At 47.5% G+C, this 16,156-nt stretch overlaps 1 protein-coding gene across 1 annotated transcript in view; it reads left to right on the top strand.

Annotated features, from left to right (window-relative positions):
* Window positions 1-16,156, top strand: part of CALD1 (caldesmon 1) — a 131,226-nt gene that overhangs the window by 108,353 nt on the left and 6,717 nt on the right. Inside the window, exons 7-10 of the mRNA XM_009902788.2 lie at window positions 276-453; window positions 1,449-1,589; window positions 12,709-12,752; window positions 12,866-12,944. Coding sequence (XP_009901090.2) covers window positions 276-453; window positions 1,449-1,589; window positions 12,709-12,752; window positions 12,866-12,944 — 442 coding nt within the window. The remainder of the gene's footprint in view (window positions 1-275; window positions 454-1,448; window positions 1,590-12,708; window positions 12,753-12,865; window positions 12,945-16,156) is intronic.

The following is a 16,156-nucleotide window of genomic DNA, read 5'->3' as shown; positions in this document are numbered from 1 at the left end:
AGATAAGACAAGAGGACATGGCCTGAAGCTGTGCCAGGGGAGGTTTAGGTTGGATATTAGGAAACACTTCCTCATGGAAAGGCTGATTAGACACTGGAATGGACTGCCCAGGGAGGTGGTGGAGTAGCCAGCCCTGGGGGTTTTCAAGAAAAGATTGGATGTGGCAATTGGTGGCATGGGTCAGCTGATGTGGTGGTGTCAGGCTGTAGGCTGGACTTGGTGATCTCAGAGGTCTCTTCCAGCCTCAGTAATTCTGTGACTCTGTGACTCTGTAGCCGCTCCAATTTGAAAGGGACTGCAAATGCTGAGGAAGCAAAGCTGAAGGAGAAGCAGCAGGAGGCAGCCGCAGAGCTGGATGAACTGAAGAGAAGGCGGGAGGAGCGCCGCAGGATCCTGGAAGAAGAGGAACAGAAGAAGAAGCAGGAGGAGGCTGAAAGAAAAGCCAGAGAGGAGGTAAGTGTTAAATATGAAGCACTGGAGTGTGGTTTTGTTACTTTGTTGTTACTGCTTTACTTCTACTCCACCACATCCCTGGGCAACTTGTTCCAGTGTTCCACCACCCTCATAGTAAAGAAATTGCTCCTAACATTCAGTCTAAGATGAGCCAGCAGTGTGCCCAGGTGGCCAAGAGGGCCAATGGCATCCTGGTCTGCATCAGGAATAGTGTGGCCAGCAGGAGCAGGGAGGTCATTGTGCCCTGTACTCAGCACTGGTTAGGCCACACCTAGAGTACTGTGTCCAGTTCTGGGCTCCTCAGTTTAAGAAGGACATTGAGACTCTTGAACATGTCCAGAGAAGGGCAATGAGGCTGGGGAGGGGTTTGGAGCACAGCCCTGTGAGGAGAGGCTGAGGGAGCTGGGGTTGCTTAGCCTGGAGAAGGGGAGGCTCAGGGGAGACCTTCTTGCTGTCTACAACTACCTGAAGGGAGGTGGTAGCCAGGTGGGGGTTGGTCTCTTTTCCCAGGCAATCAGTGACAGAAATAGAGGACACACTCTCAAGCTGAACCAGGGGCGGTTTAGGCTTGAGGTGAGGAAGAAGTTCTTCCCAGAAAGAGATTGGCCATTGGAATGTGCTGCCCAGGGAGGTGGTGGAGTCACCATCACTTGATGTATTTAAAAAGAGACTAGATGTGGCACTTGGTGCCATGGTTTAGTTGATTAGATGGTGTTGGGTGATAGGTTGGACTTGATGATCTCTGAGGTCTTTTCCAACCAGGTTAATTCTGTATTCTTTGCTCTGTAAGGAGACCCAAACTAACTGCCTTCCCTCCTCCCTGAACACTGTGACAGATTAGCAGTAATACATTGCTACATTTCAGATAGGTCACTGCCCTTTTATGACTTACAGAAGAATCTGTTCTTAGAAAATGTGGTAAATGCTTGCAGGGCTGCAGTGATGGTGATGTGGTCTCTGAAAGAAAAGTGACAGTTGGTATTTTTTATTTTAAGGAGGATAAGAGGAGGATGAAAGAAGAGATTGAAAGGCGAAGGGCTGAAGCTGCTGAGAAACGTCAAAAGATGCCAGAGGATGGTGTATCTGAAGACAAGAAGCCATTTAAATGCTTCAGTCCCAAAGGTTCATCTCTCAAGGTAACCTGCCTGCTAATATTTATACCTTACACAAAAAGTAATTGGGGGTTGCACTCCAAGCCAACAGCCAAAACCATCAAAGCATGGTGCAAGTACTTGAAATGGACCTGGGATAATGCTCTGAAATAGATTACAGCCTGAAACCTTTAGCTGAAAGCCTTCATTCATTGGGATGACTGAAAATCTGAGACCCTTGCTAAAATAGTTTAGTCTGGGGATTCCCTGTTCTTGCTGGTGAAAAATGTCTAGAAAGGACCTTCAGAAGAAAATTGTTTTGGAACCTTATGGCTGTATTATTGAGATTGATTTTCAACATCAATTTGTTATAGGAGAGCTTTGTGAACTGAAGCAGATCAAGATCCCAAATGTTCTTTCTCTCTTTCCACATCCACAACCGCTTCCTTCATTGCCAGATTACTTTGTCTTTAGGCACACTCAGCTTAATTATCATTAGGTGAAATTGCCCTATGTGGGAGTTCTAGATTATGTCTAACCTCCCTAAAAATAATATCTAGAAGTACATGGCTGAACTTAGTATTTTTACATAACAGAGGGAAAAACCAAACCAAACCAAACACCTTCTGTTGCTGCATGAATTTCTAATTACTAAGACAATTTCTAAGTGGTCTTCTGTGGCCTCTATTATATTGGAAATCAGATAAAGCAATCAAATGGTTGTTCAGCGTGGAAAAGGAATCCTGACCCCACTGAAATTACTGGGAACCTTCTTTGGGTAGCCAGTCCAGTTACTTTCTCAGCTTAAGCTGGGACCACAGATCTGTCAGGTGGATTTAGCTATCTTTTCCCTTTCACATTTTGTGCCATTAGTCATTTAAGAGTCCAAAATGATTGTCAAAAAAGGCCCCTTGGTGGGCTTTATGGGAGAAAAGAACCAGGCAGGAGGTTTTCATGTAGCAGCTCATTGAAACACACACTGGATCCCTGTGGGATTAAGAACTGTATTTGATGAGTGACAAACTGCATTGCTCAAAATTGTATTTCCCCCCAAAGACAGTTCCATTTTGAACTGATCTGGAGCAACCTGTGCTGTTTTGGGGCCAATTCTAGCAAATAATGCCCAAATTCTTTTGACTGTACTCGCTTTTTGACTTCTCATCTGAACCTGAAATATAGAGACAACATACTTAGAATCATAGAATCACAAAATCAATAAGATTGGAAAAGACCTCAGAGATCATTAAGTCCAACCTGTCACCCAACACCTCATGAGTAACTAAACCATGGCTTCAAGTGCCACATCCAATCCTTTTTTGAACACCTCCAGGGATGGTGACTCCATCACCTCCCTGGGCAGCACATTCCAATGGCTATTTACTCTTTCTGGGAAGAACTTTCTCCTCACCTCCAGCCTAAACCTCCCCTGGCACAGCTTGAGACTGTGTCCTCTTGTTCTGGTGCTGGTTGCCTGGGAGAAGAGACCAACCCCCACCTGGCTACAACCTCCCTTCAGATAGTTGTAGACAGCAAGAAGGTCTCCTCTGAGCCTCCTCCAGGCTGAACAACCCCAGCTCCCTCAGCCTCTCCTCACAGGGCTGTGCTCCAAACCCCTCCCCAGCCTCATTGCCCTTCTCTGGACACGTTCAAGAGTCTCAATGTCCTTCTTAAATTGAGGAGCTCAGAACTGGACACAGGACTCAAGGTGTAGCCTAGCCAGTGCTGAGCACAGGGCACAATGACTTCCCTGCTCCTGCTGGCCACACCATTCCTGATGCAGGCCAGGATGCCATTGGCCTTCTTGGCCACGTGGGCACACTGCTGGCTCATGTTCAACTGCTGTCAACCAGTACCCCCAGGTCCCTTTCTGCCTGGTTGCTCTCCAGCCATTCTGACCCCAGCCTGTAGCACTACATGTGGTTGTTGTGGCCAAAGTGCAGCACCCAGCACTTGGACAGTAGGGGAAAACCGTTGGATTTGGCAGCAAATAACTTGCACAGAACTTTTGGCCTGATTCTGCATACTCTACTGAGTGTATTTTGGGAGGAAAGATGGAATTTTCCAAATGGCATTAAACATCCAAGGCCCAACTTTATAATGATAATTGCTGCTGGTTTTTCTGGCTTGTTAGGTAAAAGCTGTTTATTACAGAAGCTGACATAAGCAACTCTGTACACATTTTCACCCTCTGTTTCTCTCTCTGAGAAACCTGATGGCACTGCACAAAGCCCAGTCAGGTGTCTTTGGGTAGCCAGAGTAGTTATATAATGCTGTTGTGCTTCACAACTGAAACTATTCCTTGACCTTTCATGGTCAATAGCTGAGGAGACACTGATCTCAATGTAGTAACCTGATGGCAAATTTGATGTCAAACTCCAGCTTGTTGAGGACAGTACATCTCAGGCTGCTCTACCCTGATTGGCACACAGCTTTCTCACTACCTGTTATCCACTACTCAAGTGGGTTTTTTTGACTTGTAAAGCATCTGGCACATATTTTCTCCCTTGATGAATGTGTCATCTGGTTAGGCCACACCTTGAGTACTGTGTCCAGTTCTGAGCCCCTCAGTTTAAGAAGGACTTTGAGACACTCAAATGTGTCCAGAGAAGGGCAACAAAGCTGGGGAGGGGTCTGAAGCACAGCCCTGTGAGGACATGCTGAGGGAGCTGGGGTTGCTTAGCCTGCAGAAGAGGAGGCTCAGGGGAGACCTTATTGCTCTCTACAACTACCTGAAAGGAGGTTATAGTCAGGAGGGAGTTGGTCTCTTCTCCCAGGCAACCAGCACCAGAACAAGAGGACACAGTCTCAAGCTGTGCCAGGGGAAGTTTAGGCTGGAGGTGAGGAGAAAATTCTTCACAGAGAGAGTCATTAGCCATTGGAATGTGGTGCCCAGGGAGGTGGTGGAGTCACCATCACTGGAGCTGTTCAAGAGGGGATTGGACGTGGCACTTGGTGCCAGGGTTTGGTCTTGAGGTCTGTGGTGACAGGTTGGACTTGATGAACTTTGAGGTCTCTTCCAACCTTGGTGATGCTGTGATGTGTCATGAGTTACATGAGAACTAAATGCACAGTTGTGGGTGGGCTGATGAGATTAATAATGAGTAAAAGGAAGGCTCAATATTAAAATACTCTATGATATGTGTGTACATTCTGACTTCTCCTAGACCACAATCTGGCAAAGCATCTTTTTTTCTCCTTCCTTGTTCTTGATGGTTTTTGGAGGAAACCAAGAAGTTATTGGGAGTGATTTAGACAAGGAAAGTAGGGCACTCTGCCTACCAAGTGAACTACAAGGATAAAGGAATGAAGGGAGGTAAACTGGGAAGCTGTGTGATGTTTTGCCATTTTATGGCCATTGCATTTATCAATCAGGGAGGGCATAGATTAGCAGGACATGGAGATTCAGAATTGAGAGCCCAAGATGTGCAACTCCTCCCCATGCATTAGATGACATACATAAATGGACATAATATACATACATGCTTACATTTAGAAAGAACTGCTCTGATTGTCTGGTTTGGCCTCTAATAAATCACAGGCTACACAGTGCTGAAAAATCCTGGTGCTTCAGCTGTTAAATTTGGTATTTCCCTGAAACCTGAGACACTGCTTTAGCAGCATGGAGTCCTCCCAGTGACAGCACTGGGGCTTGTCTTTTCTGAAGGGATGGTGAAGAGGAAGCATGCAAAGTAAATCCAAGCCAAGTTCATTATGAGCTCAGGGACAGAAGCAACTTGGATTTCTCAGGGCTGATGGAGTTCCTGTAGGCAGTAACAGCAGTATTAGAATCATAGAATTGTTAGGGTTAGAAGGGACTTCAAGGATCATCCAGTTCCAAACCCCCTGCCATGGGCAGGGACACCTCACACTAGAGGTTGCTCACAGCCACATCCAGCCTGGCTTTAAAAACCTCCAGGGATGAGGCTTCCACCACCTCCTTGGGCAACCTGTGCCAGTGTCTCACCACCCACATGGGGAACGACTTCTTCCTAACATCCAATCTGAATCTATCCACTTCTAGTTTTCTTCCATTCCCCCTAGTCCTATCATTACCTGACAGCCTGAAAAGTCCTTCCCCAGCTTTCTTGTAGGCCCCCTCCAGATCTTGGAAGGCCACAATAAGATCTCCTTGGAGCCTTCTCTCATCACTGGAGGTGTTTCAGAAGAGACTGGATGGGGTGATTGGTGCCATGGTTTAGTTGATTAGATGGTGTTGGGTGATGGGCTGGACTCAATGATCTCAAAGGTCTCTTCCAACCTGGTGTATTGTATTGTATTGTATTGTATTGTATTGTATTGTATTGTATTGTATTGTATTCTATTCTATTCTATTCTATTCTATTCTATTCTATTCTATTCTAATGTAGAGGGCAATGAGGTCTCCCCTCAGCCTCTTTTTCTCCAGACTATACAATCCAAGTTCCCTTGGCTGCTCCAGACTAGCCCTATTCTCTAGATCCTTTACCAGCATCATTGCCCTTCTCTGGACCTGCTCCAGCACTTCAATGTCTTTCTTGTAGTGAGAAGCCCAGACATGAACACAGTGCATAAGGTGTGACCTCACCAGTGCTAAATCCAGGGGAAGAACCACTTCCCTGGTCTTCTTTGTCACACTATTCCTGATACAGGGTGGGATGCTATTGGCCTACATGGCCTCCTGGGCACACTGCTAGCTCATGTTCAGCAGACTCATGAGATGAGCTCCTCTGCTTCTCCACTGTCTATAGAGGGAACCAAAATGAGTGGCTTTGACTGAATGCTTATCATTGAAGCAACTGAGGTTAGGTAGAAGAGATGCCTCCTGAGGGTGGAGTCACCATGACTGAAGGTGTTTAGGAAGAGACTGGATGGGGCACTTTGTGCCATGGTTTAGTTGCTTAGATGGTGTTGGATGATAGATTGGACTTGATGATCTCAAAGGTCTTTTCCAACCTGGTCTATTCTATTCTATTCTATTCTATTCTATTCTATTCTATTCTATTCTATTCTATCCTGTGATTTTTGTTTCTGGTCATAATTTAATTGGAGGCTGGCAGGTTGGCTTTTCAGAGTACAGGTCTTCGTCAGAAGCTTTGGAAAGCATTCCATGAGAACAAACCATAGGGTGGCCTTTTGAACAAGATCATGTGAAAATGAGTGCAGCAGGAAGATTGCTCATATTTCCTGCACTAAAATTGGGAAGTATCTTGTGTTTTATGCTAACTGCCTCTCTTTGCCTATTTTTCCTTACAGATCTATTTTGTAATCCTGTTTACTGTATGTGGCAAACGTTTTAAATCCTTTGCATGGAGTTTGTGTGGTGTGCAGTGGACAAATGACCTTTAGATGTTTCTGTTGCAGTCTGTTTGACCTATGTGTTGAATACACTTACAGAGGTGTGTTTGTTCTAAGTGTATTCAAAGTATGCTTACTCTGTTTTCAGGAACATGGTCACAGAAGAAATTCTCATATAAGTGTGAGGAAATTAGTTATTCATCCACACAAAGCACCTGCTTCCCCAGGCAGAGGGCTATGTTCAATTCTGAGGGTCACTTCCTAACTCCTCTTTCCTATTTAACTTATTTTCTGTTTGTCTTCCTCACTCTCCTGTTCTGAATGATCCTCAGATTATTCCTGATACCACAGTAGGTGCTCTGAGAGCTGCTCTGCCCTGTGGGTAAAGAATGACCTTGTAATAACAAGCCCAAGAGTACATGTTACCCTTCCCTTGCTCTTACACCATTGCCTCCTGAAGCCAGGTGTTGTGAATATGCCCTCAGAAAAGAGCAGCAGATATATCAATGAAAATATATGTTAAGTTTATTTCGATATATATATATACACAAACTCTGCAACGGGGTATCTACAGTCACCCTTCACCGGTGTCAATATTCAGTTAGTGGAACTCTCTTCACAGAATGTTTATGTATGGGCACTTAAATCAAATGATTCACGGAACTTAGGATCGAAACTGATTCGGAAAGCGGCGGGGGAGGGGTTGGTCAGTGACCGGCAACCCTCCGCCCGGAGCAGTTTAAACTCTACCTTAACTGAAACTCTCTAAAGAGAGGCTTGGCTCACTCACAAGCTGAGAACTTTGTGAAGCCTTCCCTCAATAACGTTTATATTCCACAAAACATGGCGCAGGTGTGCCGTAATAAGGTAATAGGAAATGGCGCCGGCCGCGTGGCTGCGCCGCGTGGCTGCTGCTTCTCCCAGGACACAAAGGTTCCCCGCTCGGGGGGGCTATGGCGGTTCAGCAACGCTGGCTCACACGGGCTACCAGGTTTTCTCCTGCGGCGATGGATCACGCAGCGGGTGATCCCACGGGGCACTGTCCACGGCACCGCACGCAGCTGGGTGGCGGTGGCAAAGGACCGCGAGGCCTCTTGGAGCACTGGTTTGAGTCCCGGGCAAGGTGGACCACAACAGCACTGGCACACACACAGATGCAGACTCCAACACGAATGTGGGAGGCTCATTTACCAAACAACCCCTATTTACCATTTGCCCCAGTGAATACTGCTCCAATGAGCATCTGTTGCTAACACAAAGATTAACCAATGAACTGACACCTACCAAATACGGCATAAGCATATGCTATAAACAGGGAAACAAACATATAGCCTGGCCCTTGTGTACCACAGGGGTGAGACCACGCCCAGGTAGGCTGTTTACCTGGACTCAGTGGCGCCAGGATCCCCCCCTGCCACCTTCAGAAAGGAGGGGGAACAAAGGAGGATTAACACATAGAGAAGTATGTCCTAGAAATATTTGGGCACAATCCTGACCATAAGCATCATTCACTACACCAGGTTTTCCTGCTGTATTGAAACTCCTCTCCTTCCTGGACACAGGAAGACTATGAAGAAGCTAAGCATATTTTAAGATCTGTCTCTCTTCACAGAATCACAGAAACATTCAGGTTGGAAAAGACCCTCAGAATCACTAAGCCCAACACAGAATCCTACTCTACAAAGTTCATCCCTAAGCCATATCCCCAAGCACCACATCTTGTTGCTGTCTACAACTACCTGAAGGGGGGTTGTAGCCAGTTGGGGGTTGGTCTCTTCTCCCAGGCAACCAGCACCAGAACAAGAGGACACAGTCTCAAGCTGTGCCAGGGGAAGTTTAGGCTGGAGGTGAGGAGAAAGTTCTTCACAGAGAGAGTTGTTGGCCATTGGAATGTGGTGCCCAGGGAGGTGATGGAGTCACCATCCCTGGAGCTGTTCAAGAGGGGATTGGACATGGCACTTGGTGCCATCGTCTAGTAGTCATGAGGTGTTGGGTGACAGGATGGACTTGATCTTTGAGGTCTTTTCCAACCTTGTTGATGCTATGATTCTAAATGACCTTAAACATACCCAGGGTTGTTGACTCCACCAACTCCCTGGGCAGCACATTCCAATGGCCAACAACTCTTGCTGGGAAAATTTTTTTTCCTAACGTCCAGTCTAAACCTCCCCAGTTGCAGCTTGAGGCCATTCCCTCTTGTTCTATCTCTAATTGTCTGTGAGAAGACACCAGCACCAACCTCTCCACACCCTCCTTTCAGGTAGCTGTAGAGTGATGAGGCCTCCCCTCAGCCTCCTCTTTTTGAAACTAAGCAGCCCCATCTCCTTCAGTCACTCTCCACAAGATTCATTCTCCAATTCTCAAATAGAATCTCAGTTCATCTGAGTTAGAAGGTGCTGTAAATTCTTAGATGGTTACCTTGAGTCCTGGTTCTTCGAGATATTTCATATTGTTTGTCCTTGGGCCAGCCAGGGTTTTACTGGCTGGCAGAGCAGGGTCAAACCCAAGCAGCTCTTGTTGGTCTAACTCACTATTTTGATGCATTTCTGGTTGTGAAACCGAAGTGAGCATTGTGGAAAACCACAGCTGAGGACAGGCGGCGTGATTGAAGTTACCATCATAGATCTGTTTAGGCACTTCAATCAAATCATTTACTTGCTGGTTTTATGCAATGAGAACTCTGTTTCCTCTTGGCAAAACTAAGCTCATAGCTGTTAAGGCTGTGAGGGGAGCAGCCGCAGCTGCAGACTGGTGTGGCTGCGTAGGGCTCTTCAGCGCCTGCCAGGTGCATTGCTGCCACCTCCTGCCAGCGGCGTGTTGGAGCAGTTGGTACAGACCCGACGGAGCAAAGCCCATCGTGATGTGCAGGACGGCCCTCACATCACACATTGGCAACTAAAACTGCTAATCTACACTACTCTGTAAAGTATGCACTTTATATATACATATATATACACACACACATATATATATGCACATATATATATTAGTGCTTTAGTGGTGCTTTTGTGCTGTGCTGATGCTAGCTGGAGTTCCTCCAGTGAGCTTGTTTAGCAAATTCTGCACTGAAGTGAACTCCCTGAGTTTTTGCTTATATCACAAAATATTAGGGGCTGGAAGGGACCTCGAAAGCTCATCCAGTCCAACCCCCCTGCCAGAGCAGGATCACCTAGAGCAGATCACACAGGAATGCATCCAGGCTGGTCTTGAATATCTCCAGAGAGGGAGACTCCACAACCCCCCTGGGCAGCCTGGTCCAGTGTTCTGTCATCCTCACAGGGAAAAAAATTCTTCCTCATGTTTCCATGGAACTTCCTATGCCTCAACTTCCACCACTACCCCTTGTGCTGTCATTGGGCATCACCCAGCACAGCCTGGCTCCAGCCTCTTGGCACTCACCCTTTCCATATTTATAAACATGAATGAGGGCAGCCCTTACTCTCCTCCTCTCCAAGCTGAAGAGCCCTCAGCCCTTATTCTGTCCTCATAAGGAATATGTATGGGCTTGAGAAATAAAATATACATGCCCTTTGATGGGATTGCTGTGGGATTTGGTATTCTGGTACAGCCTGGGTGCTAAGGGCACTGAGGAGAACCATTTAAAGGAATGGTTGTCAGTGCCTTACTGTAAAGGCCTGAATTCCACAGCAGCCTCTGTTAAACATGGACAAATCATACTGAGGCTGGGGAATCCCCAGGAATCCAGCCAGGCTGACTAATAGTACTTTCCATCCCCTGGAGCTGCCTGTCTGTATTTCACTCTTAAATAAAACCGTTAGGTCTGGGACAAGTGGAACAATGCAATGTGAAGGAGACTTAAGGAAGTTAGAAGTAATACTTGACCCAGAATACAAATGGATTCCCCCCTATCATCCCCCCCATTCCTCCTCCCCCCCCCCCCCCCCCCCTTAATTTAGGGATGGAATCTTTTTGTTTTCAAACTATCAAGAGATTTGGCATAAGCCTTATGAGACCTTCATAACTCTTTTGTCCCTGGAAAATGTAGAATAATTTCCTACACGCAGAGCAGAGAATCGTGATGAAATGTAAGATCCCAGTTTCTATAACACCTGCTAGGTATTGACTCAGCAGTGCCCCTGCTTGAACATGGCCAGAGTATAGTCTCATCGTTGTGGGGTTGGGGTATTTTTGGATCTGAAATGAGATTGTCGGTATCCTGCAAAACCATGCATGAGACAGGGAATGTGGCTGAGCTCCAGACCTGGCCTAGTCTGATGCCTCAACTCAGAAAAACTTGATTAAATTTGCTGTCTCAAGAGATACTTATTTCTGTGGAAGACATGAGGGAGTTTGACAGAGATTTTGAGATTATCAACCCCTTTCATAAGATGAACTTTTCTCATTTTCTCCTTCCTGTATTGGAGGTTTGATTCTCTTGTTATCAATGAGGCACTGAAGTAATATGCAGTATGCAAATGTTAATGCAGAAGATGTATCACAGGCTCACAGGATGTTAGGGGTTGGAAGGGACCTCTGGAGACCTTGGAGTCCAAACCCCCTGCCAGAGCAGGACCAGAGAATCCAGCACAGGTCACACAGACCACCCACACATCCAGACAGGGCTGGAAAGGCTCTAGGGAAGGTGTGGTGGTTTAGGCTGGGTGCTGGCCCAGATGCCACTGCGCAGGTCACACCTGGGAGGTCCCAAGGGGTGGGCCCAGCCCAGGGGGTGGTCACAGGGAACCAGGTATTCCATTCCCATAATGCCCTGCTCCCCTATAAAATGTCCATGCGGGGTCTTCACTTCCTCTTTCGTCCCCTGCTGCTGCCTAGGTAAAATGGCATGAGCTGCCTCCCTTGGGCCTGCCCAGGCCCAAGGCTGGATTGGGGGGGGGGGGGGGGGGGAAGGAAAGAGCCCTGGGGAGATTTGGGATGTTCTTGGGTATGTTCTGGGATCTCTCTCTTTATCATGGTGCTTGTGGGTCTCTGTAAAACTTTCATTGTTGTTTATTGTTGTTTTCCTATTTAAACTTTCCATCACTTTTGCAATCCGTTTGCCTGAGTCGTTATTTCTGCCTGTGGTGGGGAGGGGATCTGCCCCAACCCATTGCAGGACACTCCACAACCTCTCTGGGCAGCCTGCTCCAGTGCTCTGTAACCCTTACAGTGAAGAAGTTCTTCATGTTGAAGTGGAACCTCCTGTGCTGGAGTTACCATCCATTGCCCCTTGTCCTGTCCCAGGGCACAAGTGAGCAGAGGCTGTCCCTGTCCCTTCCTTCCTGACCCCCAGCCCTCAGATATTTATAGACATTGATTAGATTCCCCTCTCAGCCATCTCTTCTCCAGGCTAAACAGCCCCAGGTCTCCTCATCAGGCAGTGCTCCAACCCTTTCATCATCCTTGTAGCCCTCCCTTGGACTCTCTCAAGCAGATCCCTGTCCCTCTTGAACTGGGGAGCCCAAAACTGGATGCAATATTCCAGGTGGGGCTTCCCCAGGGTAGAGTAGAGGGGGAGGAGAACCTCCTTGGATCTGCCGGACACACTCTGCTGAATACACTCCAGGATCCCATTGGCCTTCTTGGCCACAAGGGCACATTATTGTCCACCTTTATATATGTATATATCTGTATATCTATATCATCTCTATCTATCTCTATTTATCTCTATATCATTTATATGTAGATATAGATAGATATAGATAGACATAGATATATATCTCTATATATCTGTATCTATCTACCTACATAACTCTGAGGCATATTAAGCTCCTAACTATGAAACCTCTGTGTATGTCTGTAGTGAATCCTATTGGGGTGCACCTCTTTCAGACTGATCTTTTGATATTTATAATGCCATTTTAGCCTGGCCTAGTACAGGCCACCTTTTCATTAGCCTTAATCTCATAGCTGCTGTTTCTCTCTTTTCTAGATAGAGGAGCGAGCGGAGTTTTTGAACAAATCAGCTCAGAAGAGGTAAAGCACTGAAGCAGTAGGTTCAGTCAAAACAGCAGTGCTTAACTGGAGGGAATAATAATTCATTTCTCTCTCTTTTTTTTTTCTCTCTTTGTTTTTGCTACTCCCTCCAGTGGTATGAAACCCTCCCACACAACAGCAGTTGTCTCCAAGATTGACAGCAGACTTGAGCAATACACAAGTGCAATAGAGGTAAGTTAATTGCATGTCACCAGTGCTCTAGTGACAAAGGGCTCTGGGGACTTGAACCAGCCCTACAGTTTGCCATTCAAGGATTGCAGGGATTTTTGGTCATAAATGCTTTTTCAATCATGTTTTGTTTTAATGTAACTTCAAGGACAAATTGCCTGAGACACCTCTATAGCAAACATGTTGATTTATATCTAAGCAACCCCCCATATTCATGTCTTCCCTTTCATGCTACACTCTGCTCTGCTTTGTAAGCTTGAAGTAGCCTTTCAAGGAGCAGGCATCTCTTGAGTGACAGCTGCACCCTCTCCTCAGCTGAGGAGAGCACCATTAGCAGAGTGCTGAGAGTCATCCTGGGATTGGTCTCTTTTCCCAGGCAACTGTGATTAAGAGGTTGTTACATTTATGAATATGAAACATGAATTATGACAATATTATTTTTATTAATTATAAAATTGTTAATAACCGATGAATCACTTACTTATATACGTGTTCTAGTGCACGTTTGTGAAATACATTCCATAAGCAGCTTAGTGTTATGATTAGAACTTAATTGAACTCTCTACAGACCATTTCTATATTTATATAACGAAGGGTGCAGTTCCACCGCTTGGCCTCTAGATGGCGACTCGGCGGGACGCGGGTGGCTCCTGGCTATACACAGCAATATCATCATCTTTGTATGCGTCAGTGATTACTCTGCTAGATGCGGATACTTTGAACTGAGTGCGAGTGGATGGAAAGCACGTGGGAGATACTCTGTAGCTGTTGTTTGTAGCAAGGTGGCGGCCCGGCAGGCTACTGTCGCTGGACTGGTTCCTAGTCGAGTTGGACGGCGGCGTTGGGTTAGTCTCCTCTCTCCGCAGCAGTGGAGAGGGAATAATGGAACCTGGGCTTAGTGCGGAAGCAGGTTCCCTTCAGGACTCAGTCGATTCCCTCCAGGCAACAGGGATCGGTCCTGGTCGGGGTCAGCCCGTGGGGCTGGCCCGTGGGGTCGGCTCTCGGAGTCATCTTGCATGACAGGGCAGGAGACGGTTGCCGGTAGGCGGGCTTGGAGGATACGCCAGCAGACAAAGGCTTCTGGGTCGGCCCGACTATGGCAAATCTCAGGGCTGATGTAAACGACCTCAGGGAGAGAATGTGGCTGTGTTAAGCACTGGATTGTCATTTACGGAGCTTAAAGGAACAGCGGGATGCTCAGAGTGGTCCCGGGTTTGGTGCAGTATAGGCACGAACAGTGCTTTAGTTTTCCCTGAGGTTTACAGGGCTCAGAGCGGCACACGTGGCGGCTCCTCCCCGCTATGGCTGGGCTAGGCACATGTGAACTCAGTCTTGATCAAGTCTTTTCTCCCCAGCATCTGGGCAGATCTTACCCTCGGGGGCTGGTTCAGTCCTCCGATGGCACGGTGGGCTCTGCCGGTCGGTACGACCGGCTGTGACGACGCTGGGCTTCTCGTGCTCAGCGAAGGTCCTCCCTCTGGAGATGATCCTCACAATTGCTTCTCACGATGCAGAGGCTTTCAGCATGCGTGCATGTATGACAGATGCTAACAACAATAAGCTCAATGGCAGAGGCTGTGGCTTGAGAGTTGTTCTCTCAAGCAAGCACAGAGACAAAATGAAAGAGGGGGCAACTTGTTTACCCACTGGGGTGATACTTATAGATTCCTCGAGGCCGGGTTTGACCATTGGGCACTCTCATAAACAACTGGCTTCAGCCTATAGAAAGCGTGAAGCTAGAATTATGCCCATACTTGGTATTTGCATGAGCACTGCATGAGCTGGGTGCGTGCTGGCCTGGCTAATGCCTTGGCTTTTGTCTTCCTCCTGAAGGAGGGCAAACTTGTCCACATGCTGGGACAAGATTCAATATCTGGGCATAATGTGCCTTCACCACAGCAACCAGCACTAGGACAAGAGGACACAGTCTCAAGCTGTGCCAGGGGAGGTTCAGACTGGATGTTAGGAGGAAATTCTACACAGAGAGAGTGATTGCCCGTTGGAATGGGCTGCCCAGGGAGGTGGTGGAGTCACCATCATTGAAGGTATTTAGGAGGAGACTTGATGGGGTGTTTGGTTGCATGGTTTAGTTGATTAGGTGGTGTTGGATGATAGGTTGGACTTGATGATCTCTCAGGTCTCTTCCAACCTGTTTTATGCTCCTCTCCTCTCCTCTCCTCTCTTTTTTACTCTCCTCTCTTTTCCTCTCCTCTCTTTTCCTCTCCCCTCCCCTCCGAACCTCTCCCCTCCCCTCCGAACCTCTCCCCTCTCTCCTCCGAACCTCTCCCCTCCCCTCCGAACCACTCCCCTCCCCTCCCCTCCCCTCCCCTCCCCTCCCCTCCCCTCCCCTCCCCTCCCCTCCCCTCCCCTCCCCTCCCCTCCCCTCCCCTCCCCTCCCCTCCCCTCCCCTCCTCTCCCCTCCTCTCTTCTCCTCTCCGAACCTCTCCGAACCTCTCCTCTCCGAACCTCTCTGAACCTCTCCTCTCCTCTCCGAACCTCTCCTCTCCGAACCTCTCCTCTCCGAACCTCTCTGAACCTCTCCTCTCCTCTCCGAACCTCTCCTCTCCGAACCTCTCCTCTCCGAACCTCTCCTCTCCGAACCTCTCCTCTCCTCTCCGAACCTCTCCTCTCCTCTCCGAACCTCTCCTCTCCGAACCTCTCCTCTCCGAACCTCTCCTCTTCTAACCTCTCCTCTCCTCTCCAAACCTCTCCTCTCCAAACCTCTCCTCTCCAAACCTCTCCTCTCCTCTCCAAACCTCTCCTCTCCGAACCTCTCCGAACCTCTCCTCTCCGAACCTCTCCGAACCTCTCCTCTCCGAACCTCTCCTCTCCGAACCTCTCCTCTCCAAACCTCTCCTCTCCAAACCTCTCCTCTATTCTATTCTATTCTATTCTATTCTATTCTATTCTATTCTATTCTATTCTCTGGCAAAACTGACTCAGCAGCTCACACAGGGGAGCGAGGAACTCCGTCTGTGTTACTGGCTGCCACTTCAGAGGGAAATTCCTTGGCAGAGGGAAGCACTTTAGTGAACCAGGCAGTTAAGCAGTGTCAAAGGAAGAACAAGCAAAACAAAAAAGTAAAACCTGACCCCAGGTGATTTTGACAAGTAGAGTCTAATAATGTGCCTTGAAGCCAGAACTGAGGGCTTTTGCTTTTCATAGTCTTAGGGGAAAAAAGGAAAAACAAAAAGAAAAAAAAAGGTTTTCCTTTT

Source organism: Dryobates pubescens, chromosome 15 (assembly GCF_014839835.1).
Source record: "Dryobates pubescens isolate bDryPub1 chromosome 15, bDryPub1.pri, whole genome shotgun sequence".
NCBI lineage: Eukaryota > Metazoa > Chordata > Aves > Piciformes > Picidae > Dryobates > Dryobates pubescens.
The sequence above is the reverse complement of the archived record's forward strand: the minus strand, read 5'-3'. Positions and strand labels throughout refer to the sequence as shown.